The sequence below is a fragment of the Phycodurus eques genome, chromosome 2 (assembly GCF_024500275.1).
Source record: "Phycodurus eques isolate BA_2022a chromosome 2, UOR_Pequ_1.1, whole genome shotgun sequence".
NCBI lineage: Eukaryota > Metazoa > Chordata > Actinopteri > Syngnathiformes > Syngnathidae > Phycodurus > Phycodurus eques.
The window spans coordinates 23,275,392-23,300,411 of NC_084526.1; the positions used below are offsets into that span (position 1 = coordinate 23,275,392).

Sequence of the window (25,020 nt, forward strand, 5' to 3'; positions counted from 1 at the left end):
TTTAAAATTTGACAGGCGGGCCAAGCCAGGGCCAGATGCTTACATATATATAAAAAAAAAAGGCATTGTGGGGTTAATACTTAGATTTACTTTTAGTGGGAACAGTTTTGTTTTGTTGATCAATTTTGTTTTGCCAGTGCATCTAAGTCTGGTGTTAGTTTTGTTGCGGCAATTCTCAGAACACATCTGAGGTGTTCGTCACTCAGCTGGGATCTGTAGGTTGTTTTGTTGGTGTTCATCACACTAAAGGTCTATTCACACACACACTGTATGTAGAGGCAAACACCCCAGCATCCTCTGTGCCATCTTCCGGATTTTTGGAAATTAGTCTGTGCTTAATGAAATATAAAACTCATCCAGTTTGAGAGTTGAACTTCTCTTTTAAGACAGTATCACATTGGAGATCAATCAGTTCCATCTGCAGCTCCTGTGGCGCTTTTTCAGGGTCTTGTGTGACTGAATCCTGGATGGCAGTTTGTCAGATAAAGGTGTTTTGCTGAGCCGGCAAGCTTGATTTTAACCGCTGAGCCATAGCCATCAGTTCCTGCGTTGATTGGCTGTTTGCGTAATCAGCATGCTTGGTAGAAAAGTGACGGCTGATGTTATATTCCTCTAAAACCGCAATGGTTTCAAATTAGACATACAGCCTTTGACCAGACTTCAATGAAAATGTATTTAGTAGCCCATTCTATATTAAACACTCTGCACTCATTGTCGACTTTTCTTTTCTTTGGCCAACTCATGGTTGAAGAAGGGTTCAGAGCATCCATCCCATCCATCCATTTTCTGAGCCGCTTCTCCACACTAGGGTCGCGGGCATGCTGGAGCCTATCCCAGATATCATCGGGGGGGCGGCGGGGTACACCCTGAACTGGTTGCCAGCCAATCGCAGGGCGCATACAAACAAACAACCATTCCCACTCACATTCACACCTACGGGTAATTTAGAGTTGTCAATTAACCTACCATGCATGTTTTTGGGACATGGGAGGATACCGGAGTGCCCGGAGAAAACCCACGCAGGCACAGGGAGAACATGCAAACTCTACACAGGCGGGGCCGGGGATTGAACCCCGGTCCTCAGAACTGTGAGGCAGATGCTCTAAACAGTCGTCCACTGTGCCGCCCGGGTCCAGAGCAGTACCAGAGTAAAAACAGAACAGCCAAAGTCAAGTCAATGTATCACTGTACATACTGCGCTACCTGGTGGACCCACTGGGCATTACAGGACAACCTGGTGGAACCACTGGGCATTACAGCACAACATGGTGGAACCACTCTGCATTACAGGACAAGGTCAAATGAATGTAGTCATGATTTTGATATGATTTGGGCGATTCTGCACCAATCTTTGTCGGGCAAGATTGAAATGATCAATAGGCCTGATGTGGCCCGTGGACGTAGTTTGCCCACCACTGGTCTAGCGTTTGACGTGCCTTTACGGGAAGGGGCAAAATCGTCACAAAAACAGGCCAATTATATTTACGTGTACTGGGCTTTATTTACTGTACATATTATTTCATCAGACATTTTAGCCACAGAACTGAGTTTAAATTTAATATTTATTTGGTTTGTTTATGTGACCCAGTAGTTTGGTAACAAGCATTAGTCAATATATGTTAGCTTCTTAGATACCACAATCAGTCAACCAAGACAAAACACACAGTTACTCGCGTATACACAATGGTTGAAAAAAAGAATGAAAATAGCAATGTTGTTGAAATGATTTTCCCCAAGTTTACTAATCCATGTGTGGACATCAATGAGTTGAAATCAATGGGATCCCACAAACAAACAGCAGTGAAAGCTGTTGGCCTGTCTTCTTGTTCTTGAAAGTCACACATTTTGTTCTTCTGAACAATGCATACTTGTCCATGTTATAATATGGCTGATAAATCATATGACGTATTGTGGTCATGGTCCAGACTGATTGTGACAGCTAACAAGCTAGCATATCTTTGCTTATGCTCATTACGAAAATTCTGGGTCGCGTGAACACGACCACATAAAAAAATAAAACTGTCCTTTGGCATGTTTTTTTTTTTATTTTATTTTATTATTATTATTATTATTGATCTGGGTCTAAAATTTAATAATGAAAAACCTGTCATTTTTGTTTTTTTGTGTTTGTTTAAAATCAAATGACAGGATAATCAGTCACTATTTAATTTTTTGATTTTTGATTCCAAGTTGAAAATGGAAAGAATGAATGATACACACATTTTTTTCTCTAAGCTTCAAATACATTTTAGTCTTCTATGAAGCTAACTTACAGTATGTACATATTTATGTAAAAATTTAATTTCGTCTTCAGTGAAGCAAACGTACATTTCTGTTAACACTGAAGACGTTTTCAACCCTTCCCATAACGTTAACTATTCTTCTTGATTAATGTGTAAACGATCAACCTGCATGCCATTTTCCATCTGCCATCGCTGCACGGACCCTCTCGAACCCCTCAGAGAGGCTTTCAGTGTTGCAGCACCCGGGCGAAAAGCCACTCAGTGGACTTGCGTGCGCGCACACGCCCTCAGCCTGGCTTAATGCATCCAAACAACAATGTTTCAGGTGCACTCCATGAAATTCTCCCAGGTTCTCCTCCTCCGCCATGCATCAATCGCCGCTGAGGCTCCGTTATTCCTACGTGAGTGATCACAAATAAGACGCAACGTGACATCTCGCCAGCTGCCTGACGCGATTTTGGGAGGGGAGCCGTGACTGCGCTCGATTCGCAAATATGGCGGCTGTGATAAGCTTTGAGAATATTTTATTTGACTTTAGACAAGTGAGAATATTTATTTAAGAGCGTGAGCTGACATGCTGCCTTTGGGAACCCACTGAGCTGAAAAGTTATTACATGGGCAATAAATATCTTTGTGTGATATTTGTAATATGAGCTGGTACATAAGAAGTGACTTAATAACAAACAGCGACAGTGTCAAACTCGCTGTTGTTGACGTCAGCGGAAACAAAAATATAAAGGAACAATTATTAATAATTCACTGGTCACTTGTTTAGCATCTATCACAAGTATTTCAATGAGGGAAGGAGATGTGTGTTTTTCACTGGACAGTGATGGATGGTACTCAGTACTGACTCTTCTGACTACGAGTAGATAGCATCAAAAGCATGTACTGTGTTCCCATTAGCCAATGATGGTGTAGCGGTACATTGGCCTGACTTTGGCGTGGGTTCAATTACGCCCCAGTGACAATGTGAGTGCGAGTGGTTTCCCTGTGACTGACTGGCGACCAGTTCAGGGTGTAGTCTGCCTTGTGCCTGAAGTCAGCTGGGATAGGCTCCAGCGCTCTGTGACCCTTAACAGGATAAGCGGGATCGAGAATGGATGGAGGTATTTCCAATTGTTTTAAATATTTTTACCCCTTTGTAGTGGATATACAAAGTCTACACACCCGTTTACTTGCCAGGTTTTTGTGACATAAAAAAACAGACCAAGATACATCATTTCAAAACTATTAATGTGACTTATATAACTTAATTGAAAAAAAATAAATATTTTTAGGAGAGTACAAATAAAAAAAACTTGATAATGTGGTTTCACAAGTGTGCACACCCTATTATAACTGGGAATGTGGTTGTGTTCAGAATTAAATAATCACATTCAAACTCATGTTAAATGGGAGTCAGCGAACACCTTCCACTTCCAAGTGCCTCTGATAAACCCAAAATAAAGTTAAAATGTTCTAGTAAGCTTTGCCTGACATTTTTGTAGTCACACCTGAGAGCACAAGGCATGGTCCACAGAGAGCTTGCACAGCATCGGCAAGATCGAATTGTTTAGAGGTATCAGTCACACAGGGGTGGACTCGGGCCATCGGGCCCAACGGGCACATTGCGATGCTGTTTTTTTTTTTTTCTTCCCCTTTTTTTCCTAGGAGACCGGCCCACAATTTAGAGGGACGGCCCACTACTCCATCCTTAATCTAGACGGTAGACTGAACCAATCAGGATATAGGACGAAAGCGGCCCCACCCATTTCTTGCGGGGTCCGGTTGTCACACAGCCAGACACACACTGCTTGTTTCACAGTAGCGTTTTAGAATGCGGAAAAACAAAAAGAAGTGTGAAAGTGAAGAATGTCATCTTAGATGCTACAAAATGTGCAAAAATCATTGATATGTCTGTTTGAAGAACTGTTGTAGTCTCCACGTCTGTGACAGCACTGCCAGCAACAGCAGGTTGAACAAGCTAAAGACAGCAGCAGCGGGTAGGGAGACGAGCAGCCACAAATGCAGACTGATGAAACCAAGGATCAGAGTGAGCGTAGTGTAACTCGCATGATTTGTTTCCTGACACAACCCACCAATTTTTATCCAGGCTTGGGACGGACTCTGACTTGGAATTGGTGCACTGACCGGGAATCTAACATGTGCTGTCTGCGTGAAAGGCACGACTCTACCAGTGCCCAAAATAGAGTCAGTCTTAGCACAAAAAAATCAGGCTTTTGCGAGAAAGCAAAATAAATGTCAGCAAAAGCCTACTAGAACACCTGAACTTTATTTGGGGTTAATCAGAGGCACTTAAGGTTGCAGCAGTTGTTCGCATCAGAGATGCTCAGTTGGGTTTAAGTCAGGGCTCTGGCTGGGCCATTCAAGAACACTCACGGAGTTGTTCTGAAGCCACTCCTTTGTTATTTTAGCTGTGTGCTTAGGGTCATTGTCTTGTTCGAAAGTCAACCTTCGGCCCAGTCTGAGGTCCTGAGCACTCTGGAGAAGGTTTTTTGGACAGGTGATGAGCAGTGCCTGTTTTTCTCCCCACACACCTCTTAGAATTAAGGCCAAAAAGTTCTATCTTGGTCTCATCAGACCAGAGAATCTTATTTCTCACCATCTTGGAGTCCTTCAGGTGTTTTTTTAGCAAACTCCATGCGGGCTTTCATGTGTCTTGCACTGACGAGAGGCTTCCGTCGGGCCACTCTGCCATAAAGCCCCGACTGGTGGAGGGATGCAGTGATGGTTGACTTTCTAGAACTTTATCCCATCTCCCGAGTGCATCTCTGGAGCTCAGCCACAGTGATCTTTGGGTTCTTCTTTACCTCTCTCACCCAGGCTCTTCTCCCCCGATTGCTCAGTTTGGCCGGACGGACAGCTCTAAGAAGGGTTCTGGTCATCCCAAATGTCTTCCATTTAAGGATTATGGAAGCCACTGTGCTCTTAGGAACCTTAAGTGCAGCAGAATATTTTTTGTAACCTTGGCCAGAACTGTGGCTTGCCACAATTCTCTCTCTGAGCTCTTCAGGCTGTTACTTTGACCTCATGATGCTCATTTGCTCCGACATGCAGTGTGAGCTGTAAGGTCTTCTTTCGACAGGTGTGTGGCTTTCCTAAACATGTCCAATCAGTATAATCAAACTCCAGTGAAGGTGTAGAACCATCTCAAGGATGATCAGAAGAAATGGACAGCACCCGAGTTAAATATATGAGTGTCACAGCAAAGGGTCTGAATACTTATGGCTGTGTGATATTTCAGTTTTTCTTTTTTAATAAATCTGCATAAATTAAAAGTTTTTTTCTGTCAATATGGGGTGCTGTACATTACTGAGGGAAACAAATATTATTATTACATTTAAATGATTAAACTGAAAAAGAATCTATATTTAAATGTGATTAATTACATTAAAATGAAGATATTTAATTACATTTACTTTAGATAAACTGAAAAAGTAATGTTTATTAAATTTTATGAAAACAACTAAACAAATATTTACGGTATTGTTAATTTAATGTGTTTTTTAAATAACAACATTGCTGTTAGTTTTAATTTAATAACCTTTATTTTACTTTAAAAAATGTAACTGATTTGAAAAAAACAAATTTTATTCAAGATTTTTAAAAACTAAATGAAAAAGTAAAGCAAGTTGTTGTTTTTTAATGTGGTTGTATTTATTTTTATTTAATTATCCATCCATCCATTTTCTGTACCGCTTCTCCTAACTAGGGTCGTGGGCGTGCTGGAGCCTACCCCAGCTACCTTCGTACACCGTGAACTGGTCGCCAGCCAATCGCAGGGCACATATAAACATGCAACCATTCGCACGCATATTCACAACTACAGGCAATTTAGAGTTTTCAATTAATGCTTATGGCACCTGGTACTCCCATGCAGTCTCCCATGCAAGTACTGACCAGGCCCGACCCTGCTCAGATCAAACAAGATCGGGCATTCTCAGGGTAGTATGGCCGTATGTTTATTTATTTAATTAATTAATTAAACTAAAAGAAAATTGTTTGGGACTTAATTCTAAATGCACAAAGTTTGAATATGTTGAAAATGCTTCTGTTGTTGTTGATCGTGTATCTGGTAAAACCAAACAAACAGCAACTACAAAACAAAAGCTCCTCGGCGCAGGTAACAATGTACACAAAGATGCTTTGTATGCTTTGATTGACGGCTGATCGCAAGGGTTTTTTGCCGTTGAGACTTATACAGCAACGAGGAGCGAAATGAAACAAACAACACGTGAAATATGAGTCAGAACGTTCCTTTATAAGATGACGAACCACTAAGAGTGGGGTCACGCTTATAGTGTTAAACCTTCGCCTTTCACATCAACACTCTCTGGGGAAAAAAGGCAAAGCGGGATATGATTTTTTTTATTATTATTTGCTTTTAATTCTTTCTCACAGCGAGCTGTCAGTTTGAGTGACAGGTGGCAGAACATTTCAAGCTGTGTGTCTCATCGCTCAGGCGTGAGGCTGTCAAGAAACTGGAGAAGAGATTCTGCTGCTACTGCTGCGCTCCCAAGTGGTTTGCTGCTGTCGGCCTGTCTTAAAACTGCTCTTGCGGGGGGCCAGGGAAGGGAAGAGGATGGGGTGGGAGCGTTGCAGTTTCTTCGGCGGTCCTGGTGGACGTCTCCCCCTGCCTGGCGTCTCGGGGAGTTTACACCGGTTCATGTAAAAGAAAAAAAAGAAATATATGGAAATGTCACAGCTCGCTACATCTATCCAACAATTGGAATCTGGGCCACTGCTTTTATTTATTTTATTCTCTATCCACACTTGCTTCAAGCAGCCTGCCAGGGTGAGGGTTTCAACGTAGGGTTTCAAATTAGGGTTTAAGATAGGAATAGAGTTTCAAATGAGGGTTTCAAGGCAGGGTTGAGGTTTCAAAGTAGGGCTTTAATCAATCGGTAAGGGGTTACATTTGGGTTTCAAGTCAAGGTTAGGGCTTTTAAATTAGTTTTAGAGTTAGGTTTAGGGATTAAAAGTAGGGTGTCAATCAAGATTTAGAGTTTGAAAGTTGAGTTTCAATCAAGGGTTAGGCTTTCAATTTAGAGTTTAAAGCCAGGGGTAGAGTTTTAAGTCAGGGTTACGGTTTCAAGTCATCTTTAGGAGTTTCAATCAATGGTTAGGATTTCAAATTAGGGTTTGAGCCAGGGTTGGGATTTGGGTTTCAATCAAGTGTTGGAGTTCCAAAGTAAGGCTTTAAAGGGTTGGGGTTTGAAATAAGACTTTTAGTCAGGGTTTGGGTTTCAAGCAAGGGTTAGAATTTCAATTTATGGATTAAAGACAAAATTAGGGTTATAAATTTTGCCTTTAAATTAGGGTTTCAAGCCTGGTTTATGGTTTCAAGCCAGGGTTAGGGTTTCAAATTAGTGTTTAAAGCAAGGCTTATGGTTTCAAAATAGGGTTTCAAAGCAGGGTTAGGGTTTCATGTAACAAACAAATGAATGTATACAAGTACAGTAAAATAAAATGATAAATAATCAAATATTACAGCTTAAACAGATTTAGTAAAGTGTAGCGTCAGTTTTTGTTTTTTCTTTTCACCAAGCACACAAGTGCAACAGCAACAGCTTGAACAGTGTGAATTAGCATATTGTTAGCCAGAGGCTGAGCTATGGTTTATTTGTTTACAGAGTAAACGTTTGGCGAAAGAGTGAGGCATTTACACTGACTGTAGACTGCTTTTGGTGATTATGGGAATGCTGTAGTGTACTTTACATACAGTAGCTGAAAACCAATCACTACACCATTCACCATTGCCCTCTTCACCATTGTCCAGACCTGTCCATGACCCTAAGTAGGTTTCTCTCGATTGGAAATGGATGGATGATTGACAACTACAAACAGTGCAATTAGCATATTAGCAGTTTTTGCATTCGCGCTTGAGTGGGATGTTTGTGGCGGTCACATGTAACGGTGAGCGAAATGTGTGAAACCAGAAATGACCAATCATGTTTTTTTTTTTAGCTGTGTGCGTGCATATGTGCATGCGTGTGTTGGCTCGCCCTGAGAATTGGTGCCGCGCTGTTTTCCATTATTGAAAGAGCAATTTCACAGAGATGAGCGGAAAAAAAATAAAAATTAAAATCTTATACTGTATGTGCCGGTCCATTTTCAGAGCAGACTGCTTCCGCTTCTGGATGTTTATTGCACTGTTTAAAATTTACAATGGCAGCAGGTCACAAAAGGAAACATGTTAACAGTTTAATGAACTATCCACAGTAAGGTAAATTCTGAATGGACAGGACAACTCACCATAAGGCTGTAGAACCATGGGATTTCTCCCAGCCAATCAGTAAACAAAAGTTATGAAAACGATACATAAGTGAATTTAGAGTCTACAATCTGTCTACTATTATTTACGGTTCAAAGTTGATGACTATCGAATTACAATAATTCCCTAAAAGTACTTTGGTCAAGTACAACCCCTGCAAATTAAATCACTAATTCACTGGTACATATTTATGTATAAAACACTGAATACCAAGAGCCAACCCTATCTTTGCTCTCTGCTCACCATGCATACTGTATACCACCACTCTCTCTTCATTCCAGCAATTATATTAACCTCTTAGTTCCCAAAGTCCACACTACTTTTGGTCAATATTTTTCTATTTTCTGCCCCAAATGCAACAAATAATACAACTCAACTAATTCATCCCAACATCATTGTTTAAAAAGTTCATCAGAGATTCTGAACGTGATATTTGCACCTTTTTTTCGGCTGTTTTTTTTCACCATGTGCTAAGATTTTGTGTATCTTGTAACTATATAACTATATCACACTGTACAGTTTCTTGTCTATGTATTTTGTTTTTATTTTTGCTTTGTTTTTCTCTGCTGTCTGCTGCCTTGTTGTCATTGAAAAATTAATAATAATAAAATGGGAGTCAGCACCTTTCCACCATTAAAGAGCCTCTGCTTGAGAGTTTTCTGCTAACACTGACTGGTATGTGGAATGGTTCATAATCCCCTTCACCTTGACTAAGACCGCAGTCCCAGCAGAAGAAAAACAGCCCAAAGCATGGTGCTGCCACGAACGTGCTTCACTGTCAATATGGTGTTCTTTTATCATGTTTGCAAAAAACATACTGTACTTCTTAGCATCATGGTCAAAACGTTCAACCATGGTTTCATTGGACCATAACAGATTTTCCAATGTATGGGAGAATTTGTTGCCACTTACAGGTCACATTAATGCTGGAAAATGTTTTGAAATGATTTATCTTGGTCTTTTTATATCACAAAAACCTGGTATTTGAACATTGGAGTGTAGACTTTTATTGGGGCTTATTCATTTCATCGGGGCTTATCTTGTTGGGGCTCATTTGTTCAAAATCCCTTGTAGGAGTTAGTCAAAGTTTGAGCGATATACACATCCAATGGTTCCTGCGTCGGCTGGTGAAACTGGTATCATGGGGTGCTACTTAGTGACTTTTGAGTGGTTCTGTTGGGTTCTTAAAAAATTGACAGCATGCTCTGCCCACATTAGACTGCGTTGTCAAACAAATCTTTGCAATTGATTGTCTATGATACAAGCATCTTATTGGGATTTATTTGGAGGAATTCCAATGGTGGAGTTCATCTACAAGCCCACCAATACATCCAAAATGACTGCTTGAAAGAAAAATGGCTCCCTGATAATATTGGGCATGGGTCCTACTTTCTGTGCGTCCTGTTATGATCGATACGTCCACCCAATTTTGTGCCAGTCGTGTTCCGTTAAATTTCACCAGGATACGCGTGCTTACAAAATAGATTTTCAGGCATGTTGTTAAATCTTGGGAGTAATACATGTGGCTCAATTCCCTTGTAAGAGCCATGGAATCTGCCACATTTAGGCAAAATGGCAGACCTTCTGTTTTTTGGTATTTTGGGGGGAGGGAGGGCATGGGTCCTTGAGATTTTTTTCTGCATCATCTCATGATGGACAGTGCTGCCAAATTTCACGTTGATCGATGAAGCATGTGTCAGGTGTTTTTTTTTTTGTGTATTATTTTTTGTGCTGTCCTCATTCCTTTTGGAGACATTGATTGTTCACTGATCCCAAATAGGATTAACAACACCACACCTCTTTTCCTGACACAACAAGCAAAAATGGTCTTTTAAACGGGTCGAGGGTGTTGCCTCGATCAGGCACAGCGTGGGTTGGGGTTTTCTGTCAGACCTGAGTAATCTTTAATGTCCCCTGCTGCTTGTGTAATTATTCCTTAGGCGATAATTAGTTTTTTCACAACTTCAATGAGCATTTGTGTGGAATTCTTTCTCCCGTGCTGCTGTGTTTTGGCTCAAATGTCTTTTTTTTTTTTCCTCAGGTACTTTATCGACCGGCACACGGACCTGGAGAGGCAGTTTAACATCAACGTGGATGATGGCAAGATCACGCTGGCCAAACCGCTGGACCGGGAGACAGACATGTGGCACAACATCACCGTCACTGCCACCGAAGTCCGTAAGTTCTGTTCTCTGGAATTATCTCCAGCAGATCCATCCATTTTCAACACCGCTTATCCTGGTTAGGGTCACGGGGCGCTGGAGCCTATACCAGCTGACTTCGGGCGAAAGCCGGACTACACCCTGAACTAGTCGCCAGTCAGTCACAGAGCACATATAGACACGGACAACCATTTGTACTCATATTCACAGTCACTGCGTGGGGACTGAACCCACACTGTCCGCACCAAAGTCAGGCGAGTGTACCACTACACCATCAGTGACCCATCTCCAGCAGGTCCTATGTTTAATTCATTTGTGTCGCTGTTCTGCGAAAAAGGTACTAACACAAAATGGAGCGAAGTCAACACCCTTCGGAAGCAGTATCAGAAGTAGGACGGTGGTTGTGTGAAATAGTGAACAAACCTGGGAACGGAGATGTGCCCCACTTCTGTGTGAAAGGCACAGGTGAATAAATGTCGGTTTGACTCTTAATTCAACAACAATTTTACTGAGGTTGACTCTCCAGGACAAGAGTGTTAATGTCCTGCTTTGTTATCATCTGTGTAAAACAGGTCAATAAATGAAGAATAGTTGAGAATTTGCATATTGAATTTAATTTCAGTTCCGGTGAAGTTGATGTACAATAATTTGTAAGCTTGGAGTCTTGAAGTCTTCCTCTGTCAAAGGACATTGATCGGTACCATACACACATGACTGCAAGTCGGTAAAAAGGTGGGGGGTGGTGGGGAATGGCCAATGTGTAAGCAGGACAGTTTACAGATTGAAGTCTTCACATCAGAGATCATAGATTTTTTTTTTGGAGCCAGTTTGCTATCTTTGGTCACCTAAGCCACTAGAAAGTATCCTTAGAGGTGTTTTACTTCTTATACGATGCGTTTCAGTTGGTTGCTAATATTATACAGTGGTTATCATCTTTTTTTAACATCTACATACATCTCACTTTGCGCTTGGTGGAGGTAATATGCCCTCTACAGCATTCACCATTCTGAATCAACAGCGGGACCTGTGTGGAATTGCAATGTAAGGAGGAGAACGGTAAACTGTAAAGAAGAGGCTCAATTGGCAACGTGACAGTTATGGATGGATTAAGGGCAGGGACGAACACCCCTCTACCCACCCCCACTCCTACTTGTGACTCGTCCCCCCCACAGCAGCACTCAGGGAATATAGAATGTGATTAGTCAGATGTGTACCGGCAACTCTGTTCTGGCTGAAAGACAAAGGCGAATAAATGCCAGCTCTACCGTGATGCCTCAGAATTGCCACTTTACTGGGAATTTGGTGTGAAAGGGGGCTAGTGGCATCCCTGTTAAGAGAAATGTAATACCACTATTACTACTAGCCACCCTCTGTTCAGCCCCTCATACATAGAGTTGCCGCATTCCCCCAGCACCCTTTGCCCCCACGCCCCCAACCCCACCACCACCGCAGTGGCATTAATCCCTGCAAACTATTAATGAGGTGTTGTTGCAAGCCACCACTATCTGCAACCCACAGTCACTTAGCCAGCAGGCAGGCTCGAGATGTACACCCGCCAGACAAGACAACGGTGGTGGTGGCTTATCAAAACAAGACGTTCAATTCCTCACGCCGGCGGGACGAACCCCCTTTGAAGAAACATTGCGAAGGCTTTCGTTCAGCCTGGCAATTAACGTGCAACTCCTTTGAATAAGCGCGAGGAGGTGGAGACAGACAAGTTACAAGCGGTGTAAATTTCTGTTCCAGTAGCTTTAAGGGCTACATTAAGCTTTATCGCGACATACAGCCCCCCTGAAACAATCTGTATGCAAATAAAAGCCTTGCGTATGGGCTAAAGCTGTTTGTAGCTCTGCCGGCAAAGATTTTCCACCACGTCAGTGAGTTTTTTTGTGGTTTGCAGATGTTCTTTAATCTCTAAGGCGTGTCTGTTAAAAAAGAGTGTTTACTTGATACGTGCTAATGTTCTCGCGCAAATTGACTTGTGAGCTGTTTTAATTCAATCAAAATTCAGCAAATGAGTGTGCTATAATGCCTGTACGGTGTAAATGCTAATTGTTCTTGGTGCAGTGGTCAATGTTAACCTAATGTCCAGCACTTGGCAAAAGTCTTGGACCACTAGCTTTGTTTTTGTTTTTTTAATTACCTTTCTTTTATAACAGCTCTATTTAGGATGAGGTGTACCACAAATTGGGAATCCCTGTTCCTGGGTTAGGGGGCACTTTGCAGGTTAAGGTGCATCACCGTTTAGGAATCCTTGTGCTAGAGTTAGGTGTAGGTGTACCACAGTTTAGGAATCGCTGTTCTGAGGTTTAGGTTTTAGAGTTAGATTTAGGATTGGGGTTAGTCTTGGGTTACAGTCTCATCTCACTTTCGCATGTGTTTTTTAAACAAAAGAGTGAGGATTTCCTTGCTCCATCATCTTCATTGTCCAAAGTGTCGGAGGCCTCTTAGGGGGAACATTAATCCACAACAGCTTTCAACGTCTCCATTTGCACCACTTACTGTAGCAGTGACTAATTAAAATGCCTTTTATTACCTTTTCAGACCTCAGTTACCAACGACTCGTTAATATGCTTTTTTTTCTTCCCTTTAACCCTCATGTTTTAAACATGGGGTGGGTTTCAAAAGCACTTTGAATTATGTCTTTTGAGTTTTTGCATCGCTGAAAGGTGGATTGATGTGGGTGATCATGCGTTCCTCCCATCAGTTCCGGAAATGAAGAGAGAACTAAAGACGGAAAAACAAAGGAAATTAAAACTAGGTCATGTAATGTACCTGGGATTTTAATCCACCCGCCGCCTTCTTTTGTATTTTGCTGACGGAATCTTCTGTCTTCCATCCATCCATCCGTCTCCTAGGTAACCACAGTCAGATCTCCCGGGCGGTGGTGGCGATCCGGGTCATGGACATAAACGACAACGCCCCAGAGTTCGCCAACGAATATGAAGCCTTTTTGTGTGAAAATGGAAAACCCGGACAGGTAAGGGAAAAGAAAAAAAACAGACGCTCGTTCATCAAAGCAGCCATCCGTCACTCTCTTTTCTCCCACTTTCCTCCCTCTTAATGATTGGCCATGGTGAATTATTGCCTTAATTATTTCTCCAGGAAAATCGGAGGTAGCGGGTCTGGCGAGGGGAAAAGAAGAGGGTGGGGGTGGGGCGGTGGGTACGAAGTAGTCAGGATTACTCGCGGCACATCGTCATTCAAGAATGTCTTTCATGTGGCCTCCTCCAGATGGCACAATGCATCGCCCTGCCAAAAAAGTCTCAGACTGGTGCTTAGCATTCCCACACCTGCCTTCTCATCAATCGACCTCATTCAGGGCAGCTACATGTGTCGGATGCATTTTTATTGGACAAGGGGGAAAAAGAGCCAAAACCGTCCCTCGGGCCCCCAAATTCTAATTCCCAATCAATCCGAGACTCCGATAAGAACGCTGATGGCAGATTAGCAGATTGTGCCGAGATGCTCGAGCCAGACCTGACAGATCCTCGATGATAAGAATCCAAATCTCCGAGCGGTGAAGAGCAAATATTCCATCTCGCGTGATAAGTATTTATCCCCTTTTTTTCTTAATCCAAACACAGGTGATCCAAACAGTCAGCGCTGTGGACAGAGACGACCCGATCCAGGGCCATTACTTTGAGTACCGCCTGGTGCCCGAGATGCTCAACAATCCCAACTTCACCATTAAGAACAACCAAGGTGCGCAAATGAAAACCAGCCATGAAAACCCAATAGTGCATGGGGATCTTTTGATTTAGAAATAAAAAAGGTTCCATACCATTTACTACTTCCCTATTAGTAATGGCTTTGCCACCATCTAAGTTTTTTAGCCAACAGCTGAGGATAGGTTCTGCAGAAAAAAATCTGTATTCATGAATAGGTGGTGGTTCACCATACGCCTGAACCTTGTGACATTATCGTATTCTTGTTGGTGAAAAAAATTTAGAATAACAATATCGCACATCCATCCATTTCTGTACCATTTATCCTCACTAGGGTCGAGGGCGTGCTGGAGCCTAGGCCAGCTATCTTCGGGCGAGAGGCAGAAGACACCCTGAACTGGCCGCCAGTCAATCGCAGGGCACATAGAAACAAACAACCATTTGCAATCATATTTACACCTACGGGCAATTTAAAGTCTTCAGTTAACCTACCATGCATGTTTTTGGGAAGTCGGAGGAAACCGGAGTGCCCGGAGAAAACCCACGCAGGCACGGGGAGAACATGCAAACTCCACACAGGCGAGGCAGGGATTTGAACCCCGATCCTCAGAACTGTGAGGCAGATGTGCTAACCAATCGGTCACCGTGCCAGCTAGTAAAGCAGTCCATCTTAACTTTTGATAACAAGAAACAATATGTACAGTGAGTATCACAAAATAAAAAGCAAAACACAAGCACATAATTAATAATTTCATACCTTGCTCTGATCTAAAATTTTGTGCAACTTTAAAAGCAAATTTTCCCCCCAAAAAACATTGGTTGAAATTATAATTTGACACGGCGGCACGGTGGATGACTGGTTAGAGCGTCAGCCTCACAGTTCTGAGGACCCGGGTTCAATCCCCGGCCCCGCCTGTGTGGAGTTCGCATGTTCCCCCCGTGCCTGCGTGGGTTTTCTCTGGGCACTCCGGTTTCCTCCCACATCCTAAAAACATGCATGAATTGGAGACTCTAAATTGCCCGTAGGTGTGAATGTGTGTGCGAATGGTTGTTTGTTTGTACGTGTCCTGCAATTGGCTGGCAACCAGTTCAGGGTGTACCCCGCCTCCTGCCCGATGATAGCTGGGATAGGCTCCAGCACGCCCGCAACCCTAGTGAGAAGAAGCGGCTCAGAAAATGGATGGATGGATGAATATAATTTGACACAATGAGGTGTGTTGAAGAGCACCTCCCACTTAACAGATGTTGGACACCAGGGCATCGTGAGCGAAGATAAACGAATGAAATCCAAATGGATTCTTTCTGCTAGCTTGACCGGTCAATGTAGGGTGACTTCCTCTCTACCTTGTGGCAGATGGCGCCACATTTGTCTACATAATATGCTCATTGCTTGTTTTGTTTTTTTCTTGAATTTGTATGTTTGTCCTATTTTTTTTTATTCCTTTCTGCTGGTTCAAAGTGGCGGTGAACAAGCTGTGTTCACTATGACGTGTAATGTTTTCAGGGCGAAAATCTATTCATATGGTAGCAGCTTTCTGTTAGGACACACAGGCTGCAGGCTAACATACTGCAGCCCGCCTCTGATGGCTCAGAGAGGCCATCAAAACTAGGTCGTAGTTGCAAAAAAATTTTTTTTTACCCTCGCCAAAAAACTTTATTGAATTTTTTAAATTGGTATGTTAGTTAGTGGGTATAAAGAGGGAAATAATGAGGAATATAGTTCAGAAAAAGGAAGGAATAAACTTGTGAAATTTGCACCTCACCCTTTTGTCTCTGACATCCATTCATATGTACCATAATCCTAATGGGCCAAGAAGTCCATAACATATAGTTTGATTTTAATAATTACAGTAATATTAAAATTAATATATGAATTTAAACATTTAGTTTCCTGGGTATTTCATTTCATTATTGTCTCACATTATTATTTTACAATATTATTTGGTGTACCTTGCATTTATTTTAACTGTTACCTATTTTAGTTTATTCATTTTGTTATTTAATTATTTGTTTTATTAAAATACTATGTTACTGTATATAACTCATTGTAATTATTCATGTTTTGTATTTTGATATTGTTTATATATCAGATTATATTTCTCTTATTGACTGTCTGTTATTAAATTGTCATTTTAAAACAAATTTAACAATCCTCGTTTAACATATTATTTAGATAACGTTTTATTCAATGTAACTGTTTTATCTTGCATATGATTATTGTTTTTATTACTCTGTATATATGACAGAGAATCCATCCATTTTCTGTACCGCTTATCCTCACTAGGGTCGCGGGCGTGCTGCACCCTATCACAGCTATCTTCGGGCGAGAGGCGGGGTACACCCTGAACTGGTCGCCAGCCAATCGCAGGGCACATATAAACAAACAACCATTCACACTCACATTCACACCTACGGGCAATTTAGAGTCTTCAATCAACCTACTACGCATGTTTTTGGGATGTGGGAGGAAACCGGAACATAGAATCAGTTTATAAATGTATTAAAATTCCCCTTCCATCACTTTTTTTCATATTTAATTTTGATCATCTTTGATGTCCTTTTATCGGGTTTGCATGGTAATTTTGGTTGGAAATGATCAAAATGTCTTTTTTCAAGTTATTCCAGTTGGTCTTCCACTTGGCATGTGAGTCAATCGGATTTCACATTATTATGCGACATGGAAGGAGCTTTGCTCTGATTGGATCACTCATCTTCCCCAATTTAAATATGGAAAACAGCTTGGCTCTGACTGGTCCATATCACGGCATCTGCTAGCTAGAAACTTGGGGTGGCCATTCTGACTCGCATCCCTCACAAGAATTGGATTGCGGGGTTATTTATACACACTGAACGCCATTTGCTTTATATGCACCTCATTGATATGCTCTTCCCACCTCGGTTTTCAGCAGGTCGTCAGCAGGTCGTCAGTATGCTGGCGTTGGGCGAAGGTGTGCTGTGAGGGGCCAGCGCGACAAGTCACCGCGGCTGTATGCCACTCTGCAGGGAAACAGCCTTGCCTGCCCTTTTTATTGTGCCTTTTCTTTTCAGTTTTCTGGTTGGCTCAGATGACCTCATGCTTCCAGTTTATAGCAGGCTGACAAGTAAAAAAAAAAAAAAGATTTGGTGAAATTGTAACCTATGCAACAGTGGAGCAAATGTGAGTCATGAAGGTTCTGCTCTTTTACAAGCCTCTCTCTTCTCTCAAAACATGGTTCAAAACATGGTTCTTTCTTTCTTTGTGTCTCTTGCTTCACCATCGAGTCAAGGGCACATTTGTTCTCACACACAATGTAACCCTCGCAGGAATCAAAGCAAATATGCACTTCCATTCTTTCTGTATATTGTACACCAGCCACTTGTCTATAGCGCCTGAAAGGAGGCCCGCCATCACCACTCCAGCGTCTATTTCTGTCTGGCGGAGGTGGCGGCAGACACTTGACTGACGAGTATCAGGCGGGCCCCCGTGCTGCACTTTTGTTTGGGATGATGACTGCAATCACGGGAACTGCCCACACACTAAGAGAAAAACGGTTTTCAATGGATTGAACTTTAAGTGCTCTGTACTAGCGACTGGTTTAATCTGTCAATAAAAAGCTCTACTCATTTGCAGGTTTGGGATTGATTGTAGCAACAAACCCATGGAACAAGAACACAATCTGATCCAGTAGACGTTTCGATCAAAAAAGTGGAACCGTGAATTTCCCATCTTCTGAGGTTGTATCAGTGGCGTAACCAGGACCTGACCAAATAATTTCTCGGCTTCTGATGTAGTATTATAAGGGGAAACCAGTGTTCGCTTTATGTGGGAACCAATGCAAACCCAGCCCCCACAGAGTTCACCCAAGCCCACATAAACACCCCATCGCCAATGACAACTTTGCAATTAGGGCAACCAGCAAATTGCTCAGCTTCCAAGATAGTATTATAGACATGACTAGGTTTTGTGTTACTTGGGAGTCAAGCCCTCATGGAGCGGGCAGAGCACACCCGACCCCCCACAGTGGCTCCCCTCACAGTCGCCCCCATACCCCCCCCAAAGTTGACCCACAAATTTCCCAGCTTCCAAGATAGTAACATATCATAGAGGTAGGCCCTGCCTTATGAGAGAGCCATTTGAAACCAAGATCCTACAAAGCGTATGTTAGCAGCTATAAAGACATCATAAAACACCCGAGCCCCTGTAAAATGAGCAAAACCCCTCCCCGTTGGCAACTTGACAGAAAAGGTGAAGCAAAGGTAGTATCACATAAAAGTAACTACGTTTCATGTTACTTGGGAGTCGAGACCCCACAATGTGCACCTGAGCCCCCATAAAAAGTTGTCGAAAACTTTGGAGCAGTCAACATGCAAATTTACCGGCTTCTGACTTACGATCATGATTCACTTTATGTCAGAGCCAATGCGTGCCAAGCCCCTTTAAAGCTCACCCGAGCCCCTTAAAGAGAGGTAATCTTAACACCCATGTTCTTTCCAATCAACAGTTTTGCGGCAAAATAAACCCATGAATTTCCTGGCTTCTGAGGTAGTATTATAGACATAACTAGAGTTTGAGTTACTTGGAATATAAGACCCCTTAAAGCACTCCCATAGAGGGAGTGAATCCCCCGTCCCACTTATCGACAACTTGCAGCAAAGTCAACCCGCTAATTTCTCAGCAGGTGTATCATAGATGTAACCAGGAATCGAGCTATGTGGGAGCCCATGGAAGCTAAAACCCAACAAAGAACACCCAAGCCTCATAAAAACAATTGTCACCCCAAATTTCTCATTCTCCTCAACTAAGCGGCCAAATAATTGAAGTTTAAGTAACATCAAAGCTAAGATAACACAAAGTGCACTCAAGCCACCATAAGTAGAGTAACGTATGCTGACACGGAACGAGGGTGTGACATCAACCCGAGAATTTCCGACATCTAAGGTAGTATTAGTCATAACCACCATTACATGGAGCACACCTGAGCTCCCAGAAAGTGCATCCAAACAGTTATAATGACCACACAAAGCAGACCCAAGCCCCCACAAAGAATACATATCCCGTCGTCATTCAAGTAACATTGGAGTAAGATGGAAACCATCCCCCACAAAGTGCATCAACGCCTCGACTGTATGTGGGCGGCACGGTGGATGACTGGTTAGCACATCTGCCTCACAGTCCTGAGGACTCGGGTTGAAATCCGGTCTCACGTGTGGAGTTTGGATGTTCTCCCCGTGCCTGTGTGGCTTTTCACCAGATACTCCGGTTCCCTTCTTCATCCCAATAACATGGATGGTACGTTAACTGAAGCCTCTAAATTGCGGGTTCATGTGAATCTGATTTTTAATGGTTGTTTGTCTATATGTGCCCTACGATTGGCTGGCGACCAGTTTAGGGTGTACTCTGCCTCTTGCCCAGAGTCAGCTGATATGGTGCCAGCACACCCGCGACCCTAGTGAGGATAAGCAGTACGGAAAATGGATGGGATGGATGGATGACTATGTGTACATGTGCAACTCTGGACTGTGTGTGAATGGCTGACATTCTCTTTGTACCCTAAATGACTGGCAACCAATCCAGGCTGTAGTCAGCCACTCAGTTGGGACAGACTCCCGCTTCCCCATTATCATTAACGGGAAAAGATGGATGCATCTATCGATACCTGAAGCTTATTCATTGTGGGCCGTGTGTTTACTTATATTTTTACTATCAAAGATTGCGTAGAAAATGACCTGCATCGCTTTACTACAAAACAATACATCTCTAGTTCCCTCAATGTGAAGTGTCAAATAATCCAAATGAGATGTGACATTCCAGCACTCAGGAAGCCAAGTGGTCTCCGCTCCGCTGCGCCTCTTGTGAGGCGATAAATGTGAGCATATGTTGGCATCAATTACTCAAATCATCCTTTTTGATCAAGTTTGCATCAGCTGTGTTGTTGTCGCCCCGCAGTGGAATAGGCAAACGTTAGACTTTCACAAGTTTTTATAAGACGAGGCCGAGTGTTTTATAATGAGAGGCAGCTAACGAGCAGGTGGATTCTGTCGAGAGGCATCAAAAGAGCACCCGACACCTTTTCCGTCTCAACACACCACTGCTTCTCCTCCCTTTGCCTTCCCAAAATTGCACTGTTGAGCAAAATCGCTGAAATCCATCAACAGGAGACAAGCGAGTGGAGACTGATGTGAAATTAGTTCTCTCTCCTCGTCTTCTTACACCTCTTCCTCTTCCTTCACAGACAACTCCATTAGTGTCCTGGCCAAGCATGACACATTCCGGCGGCAGAAGCAGGAGATGTACTTCCTTCCTATCGTGGTGACGGACAACGGCAACCCACCCATGAGCAGCACCAACACCCTGACAATTCGGGTGTGCGGATGCAGCAAGGACGGTATCGTGCAGTCCTGCAACGTAGAGGCCTATGTCCTGCCCATCGGCCTTAGCATGGGTGCGCTAATTGCCATCTTGGCCTGTATCATCCTGCTTTTAGGTGAGGTTTGGCAGAGTGGTTTGAAGGGTCCATTCTAAACACCCAACTTTGGGGGGCCTTTCTGTGTGGAGCTTGCTTGTTGTCTAAATGTATGTTTACACAGGTGATCATGTTTCCACCGCCAACCTAACAAATTCCTTGACAGTTACCTTGACATTGGAGCTGGATTTGGTATCTGAACATGACTGGGTTACCAAACATTGATTCTTGACACGGTTTAACAGAAAAGAACAAATTTCATCGACTTTGCTATCATTTGACATGTTGATTGATGGATTTTCTCCAGGCGATCCTGATTACCCCACCAAAAAAACATGTGAGGTTAACATCCAGCCAGTTTCCTTGACCAAGGAGCTATAAGGTCACATAGCCTCCAAGGTGTAGGGCAATTTAAGTCACTCTTGTCACACAAAACCTCACAAATTGCTACTCTCATAGTGTGCACAGACACTTCACCAACTCTGTTATTGAACTCGGCTCATTTGTGAACAGCGTAAATTAGCAGTCACCTCTTTGGCATGTGATCTTTGCGCCCCACTCATCAGGTATTACCAACAACCAATGCATAATCCAACGGTTACATTTGTGTCACATTTGGATTGAGCGTAAATTGATTAGTCATGGCTGAGAGTAAGACACAAGGATGACATAATTGTTGTGTTACAGTCTCTGACACTACCTAAGTGTAGCAATGGAGCGAACCCAATACTGCATGCATGAAAATAACAATATAAACAATAGAGGGTTATATCATACGGTAGACATTTTTATATCACAGCACGATATATATCATAATATTGCACAACACAACTTCCAGACAGTTTTTTTGACCGAGGAATTGACACAAGACCTGGATTCCCAGGGTGCTACATGGTTACTACACGCGAGTCCTCATGGATGTGTTGTCTCCGGGGATCTATATTGCACCAGCAACTACAGCATCTTTTCATCCAATTTCTCTACTGCTCATTCTGAGCTGGAGCCTACAGTATCTCAGCTGACTTTGGGCAAGCAGTGGAGAAAACCCTGGATTGATTGCTAGCCAATCACAGGGCACATGTAGGCAGACAACCATTCATCCTCACATTCAGAGCTATGTACAATTTAGTCTTCAATGAACCTTACATGCATGTTTTTGGAATGCAGGAGCACGGCAGAGTACCTGTAAGAAAACTCATAAAAGCAGTGCAAGAAAATGCAAGCTACACTCAGGAAAGCCAACCCCAACATAAACATTTGGCTTCAAAACAGTTTCTCTGACCAAGGTGGCTACAGATGATAAGGATTTGATCCCCAGATGTGGCACGGTTGCCTCTCATTCTAAAGCGTTGCACGTGACTAAAAAATACAGTTTTTGAATTAACTTTTATGATGAAAAAGCTTGACCTTGTTTCTTCGTGTTTGTCTCTTCCCCTTTTGCCTCGTGTCTTTCTCGGACAGTAATAGTGGTGCTTTTTGTGACATTACGGCGACACAAGAATGAGCCGCTCATCATCAAGGACGACGAGGATGTGCGCGAGAACATCATCCGCTACGATGACGAGGGCGGTGGCGAAGAGGACACGGAGGCCTTTGACATCGCCACACTGCAGAACCCGGATGGCATCAATGGCTACCTGCCACGCAAGGACATCAAGCCTGACCTGCAGTTCATGCCGCGCGCCGGCCACCACTCGGGCCCCAACGGCGTGGACGTGGACGAGTTCATCAACGTGCGACTGCATGAGGCTGACAACGACCCCACAGCACCGCCATACGACTCCATCCAGATCTACGGCTATGAGGGCCGGGGATCGGTTGCCGGCTCACTCAGCTCTCTGGAGACCACGTCTTCTGACTCGGACCAGAACTATGACTACCTCAGGGAGTGGGGCCCTCGCTTCAGGAGACTTGGGGAACTCTACTCAGTGGGCGAGAGTGACCGGGAGACCTGACCTGAAAAAACAAAACAAGACTTTCTGAATTTTCTTTTTTCTTCTGTCCACGTGTGTATTAAGCGCTAGAGCTCTATCAGCTTTTAGAAACAGAAAATAAGAAAAAAAAAAACAGGCCACTTTTTTGTATTCTTCCTAGAGTCAAGGTATAGCAGTCATCTACATCGTAATCGTTGAGCCGAAACCAACCGTCTTTTAACTAGGAGATTCTTGTGGAGTGTAAAAACGTTAGATTCCGTTGTGGAGTGTCTAGCAGTGTTTTGGGTGTTCGTCATTGGCTGTGACTTCCAGTAGCAGAGAGCTGGTAGGCCCTGTCCAGTCAGAGAATCCTGAACGGACTTTAAAGCAATACGTGGTCTACCTTACAACAATGAATGTATGCGAGGATTTGAACAAAAAAAAAGACAAACAAGGGCGTTGGCCTTGATAAAAAGTGACTTTATCATTTGATATGTTCTCTCTCTCTGGTGGCCACATTTATAAACTGCGCTTTATACAACTCTTTGTATTTACACGCTACAGGTGGCCACATCGCCATCGTGCTAGCCTATGAAAGAAATCGAGAAGACAACAACAAAAATGTAGAAACTCTGAGGCCTTCTTTTTACAGAAGCAAGTTAAATTGTAACCTAATGTTTGTTTTTTTGGGGGGTTTATTCTTCATTACTTTTCAAGGGTTTTTGTACATCTTTTCCTTTCCATGCTCACAACTCCACAAGTGGGCTTACCCCAAGATGTAGACAAGCTGTGGCGTTAGCGTCTTTCTGCTACGTGCTAAGACCACTATCTCACTGGTCTGGAGACTAGTTGGCGACCTGATGGCAACTTGAGTCTCCGCTGGTTGTGGAGACATCTTCGTGACGTAGCCCTGGAGTCTCTTGGAGAAAAGCCGGGTTGCCAGGAAGTTGTGGTGCATTAGAAATCTTTTGGCGACTCCTCTATATGCTCACTCTTGAGAAAAACCTTAATGTGGCTTAATGTAAGAAACCTGCTATCAATCATTACCAAAATGTATGTGGACATTTCTACTTATGGCTACTTCAACCTCTGAAAATATCACGATTGCCTCAATACTTTGGATTTAATGGACGTTGAGTTTTCCTCTTATATAGAAAAAGCTTAACATGGCTTAATGTCACAAAACTGCTAGCAATCGTCACCCAAATTTATATGGACATCTCTACCTATGCCCACTTTAACCATTGAAAATATCCATCACCCCAATATTTTGGATTTTATGGACGTTAAGCCTCATGTTGTGTTCATTTCCTGTTCAACAAGTTTGTGTTCCCGGTCTGAAATTACCATTCCACTAAGAATCACTATTAAAAAAAAAAAAAAAAAAAATATTTATCCACATTATCACTACTTGCTGAGTTACATGTCTTAATTAACTTAGCTTTTAGTGAATATTAAAAGTTAAAGTTTGACACTTTTATATGTTTTTAGTGGCAAGTGTTATTGATCTGCTCTTATACACTTGAAAGCAAGTTCTAAAAAACACAATTACTGGAATATTTTGCCTATATGAAATATTCAGATAACACATTGTATACTGTTTATAACAGAGTACTTTGGGTCAAACTTATCAAGGACATTTGCTTTGAAACCATATACATTTTGTATACAGTTACAAAAAAGTAGCACCTGTACTGTTCCTGGTGAAAAGCGACCATGAATATTTTAATTGTGTAGAAAGGAAATTATTCCAAAACAGCACTGGACATTTTCACAACATTCACAACATGCCTGGATCAGAGTAGAGGATTTTATTCCTGATATTGGACCAATTTGCTATCATGGGCGATTTCCCAGATCAGGCACAACATATTTTTTTGGGAACGACAAAACTTCTTGAAGTATGACAGATTCTACGACCAACGATTTGGCCCTGCGATAGCCCTAGGACGCCAAAATGAAGTCTAGCCTGTATGATTTTGTTTTGGTTATCTTCTGTGTAGCGTGACATATCAATGACAACATCAGAATCAGAATCATCTTAATTTTGCCAAGTCTGTCCAAAAAACACACAAAGAATTTGTCTCCGGTAGTTGGAGCCGCTCTAGTACGACAACAGACAGTCAATTGACAGAGAACACTTTTGAGACATAAAGACATTGAGAAAACAGTCACTGAGCAATAAAGGGTTGCTAGTTATCTGGTAATGCCGGTACATTTTTTAAAATTTATTTATTTACTTTGCTGCATAGTTTCTCTTTGCAATGTTAATTTCTTTAGTCAGCTGGTTTCTAGTGCGATTATACAGGGCCCT

General features: G+C 42.5%; 1 protein-coding gene across 2 annotated transcripts in view; it reads left to right on the forward strand.

Moving 5' to 3' along the window:
* Window positions 1-24,052, forward strand: part of cdh8 (cadherin 8) — a 186,734-nt gene extending 162,682 nt beyond the window's left edge. For both annotated transcript variants that reach the window (XM_061669995.1, XM_061669996.1), the window contains exons 7-11: window positions 10,562-10,698; window positions 13,541-13,662; window positions 14,270-14,387; window positions 20,563-20,814; window positions 22,255-24,052. In XM_061669995.1, coding sequence (XP_061525979.1) covers window positions 10,562-10,698; window positions 13,541-13,662; window positions 14,270-14,387; window positions 20,563-20,814; window positions 22,255-22,748 — 1,123 coding nt within the window. In that variant the 3' untranslated portion in view covers window positions 22,749-24,052. The remainder of the gene's footprint in view (window positions 1-10,561; window positions 10,699-13,540; window positions 13,663-14,269; window positions 14,388-20,562; window positions 20,815-22,254) is intronic.
* The last annotated feature ends 968 nt before the right edge of the window (window positions 24,053-25,020 follow it).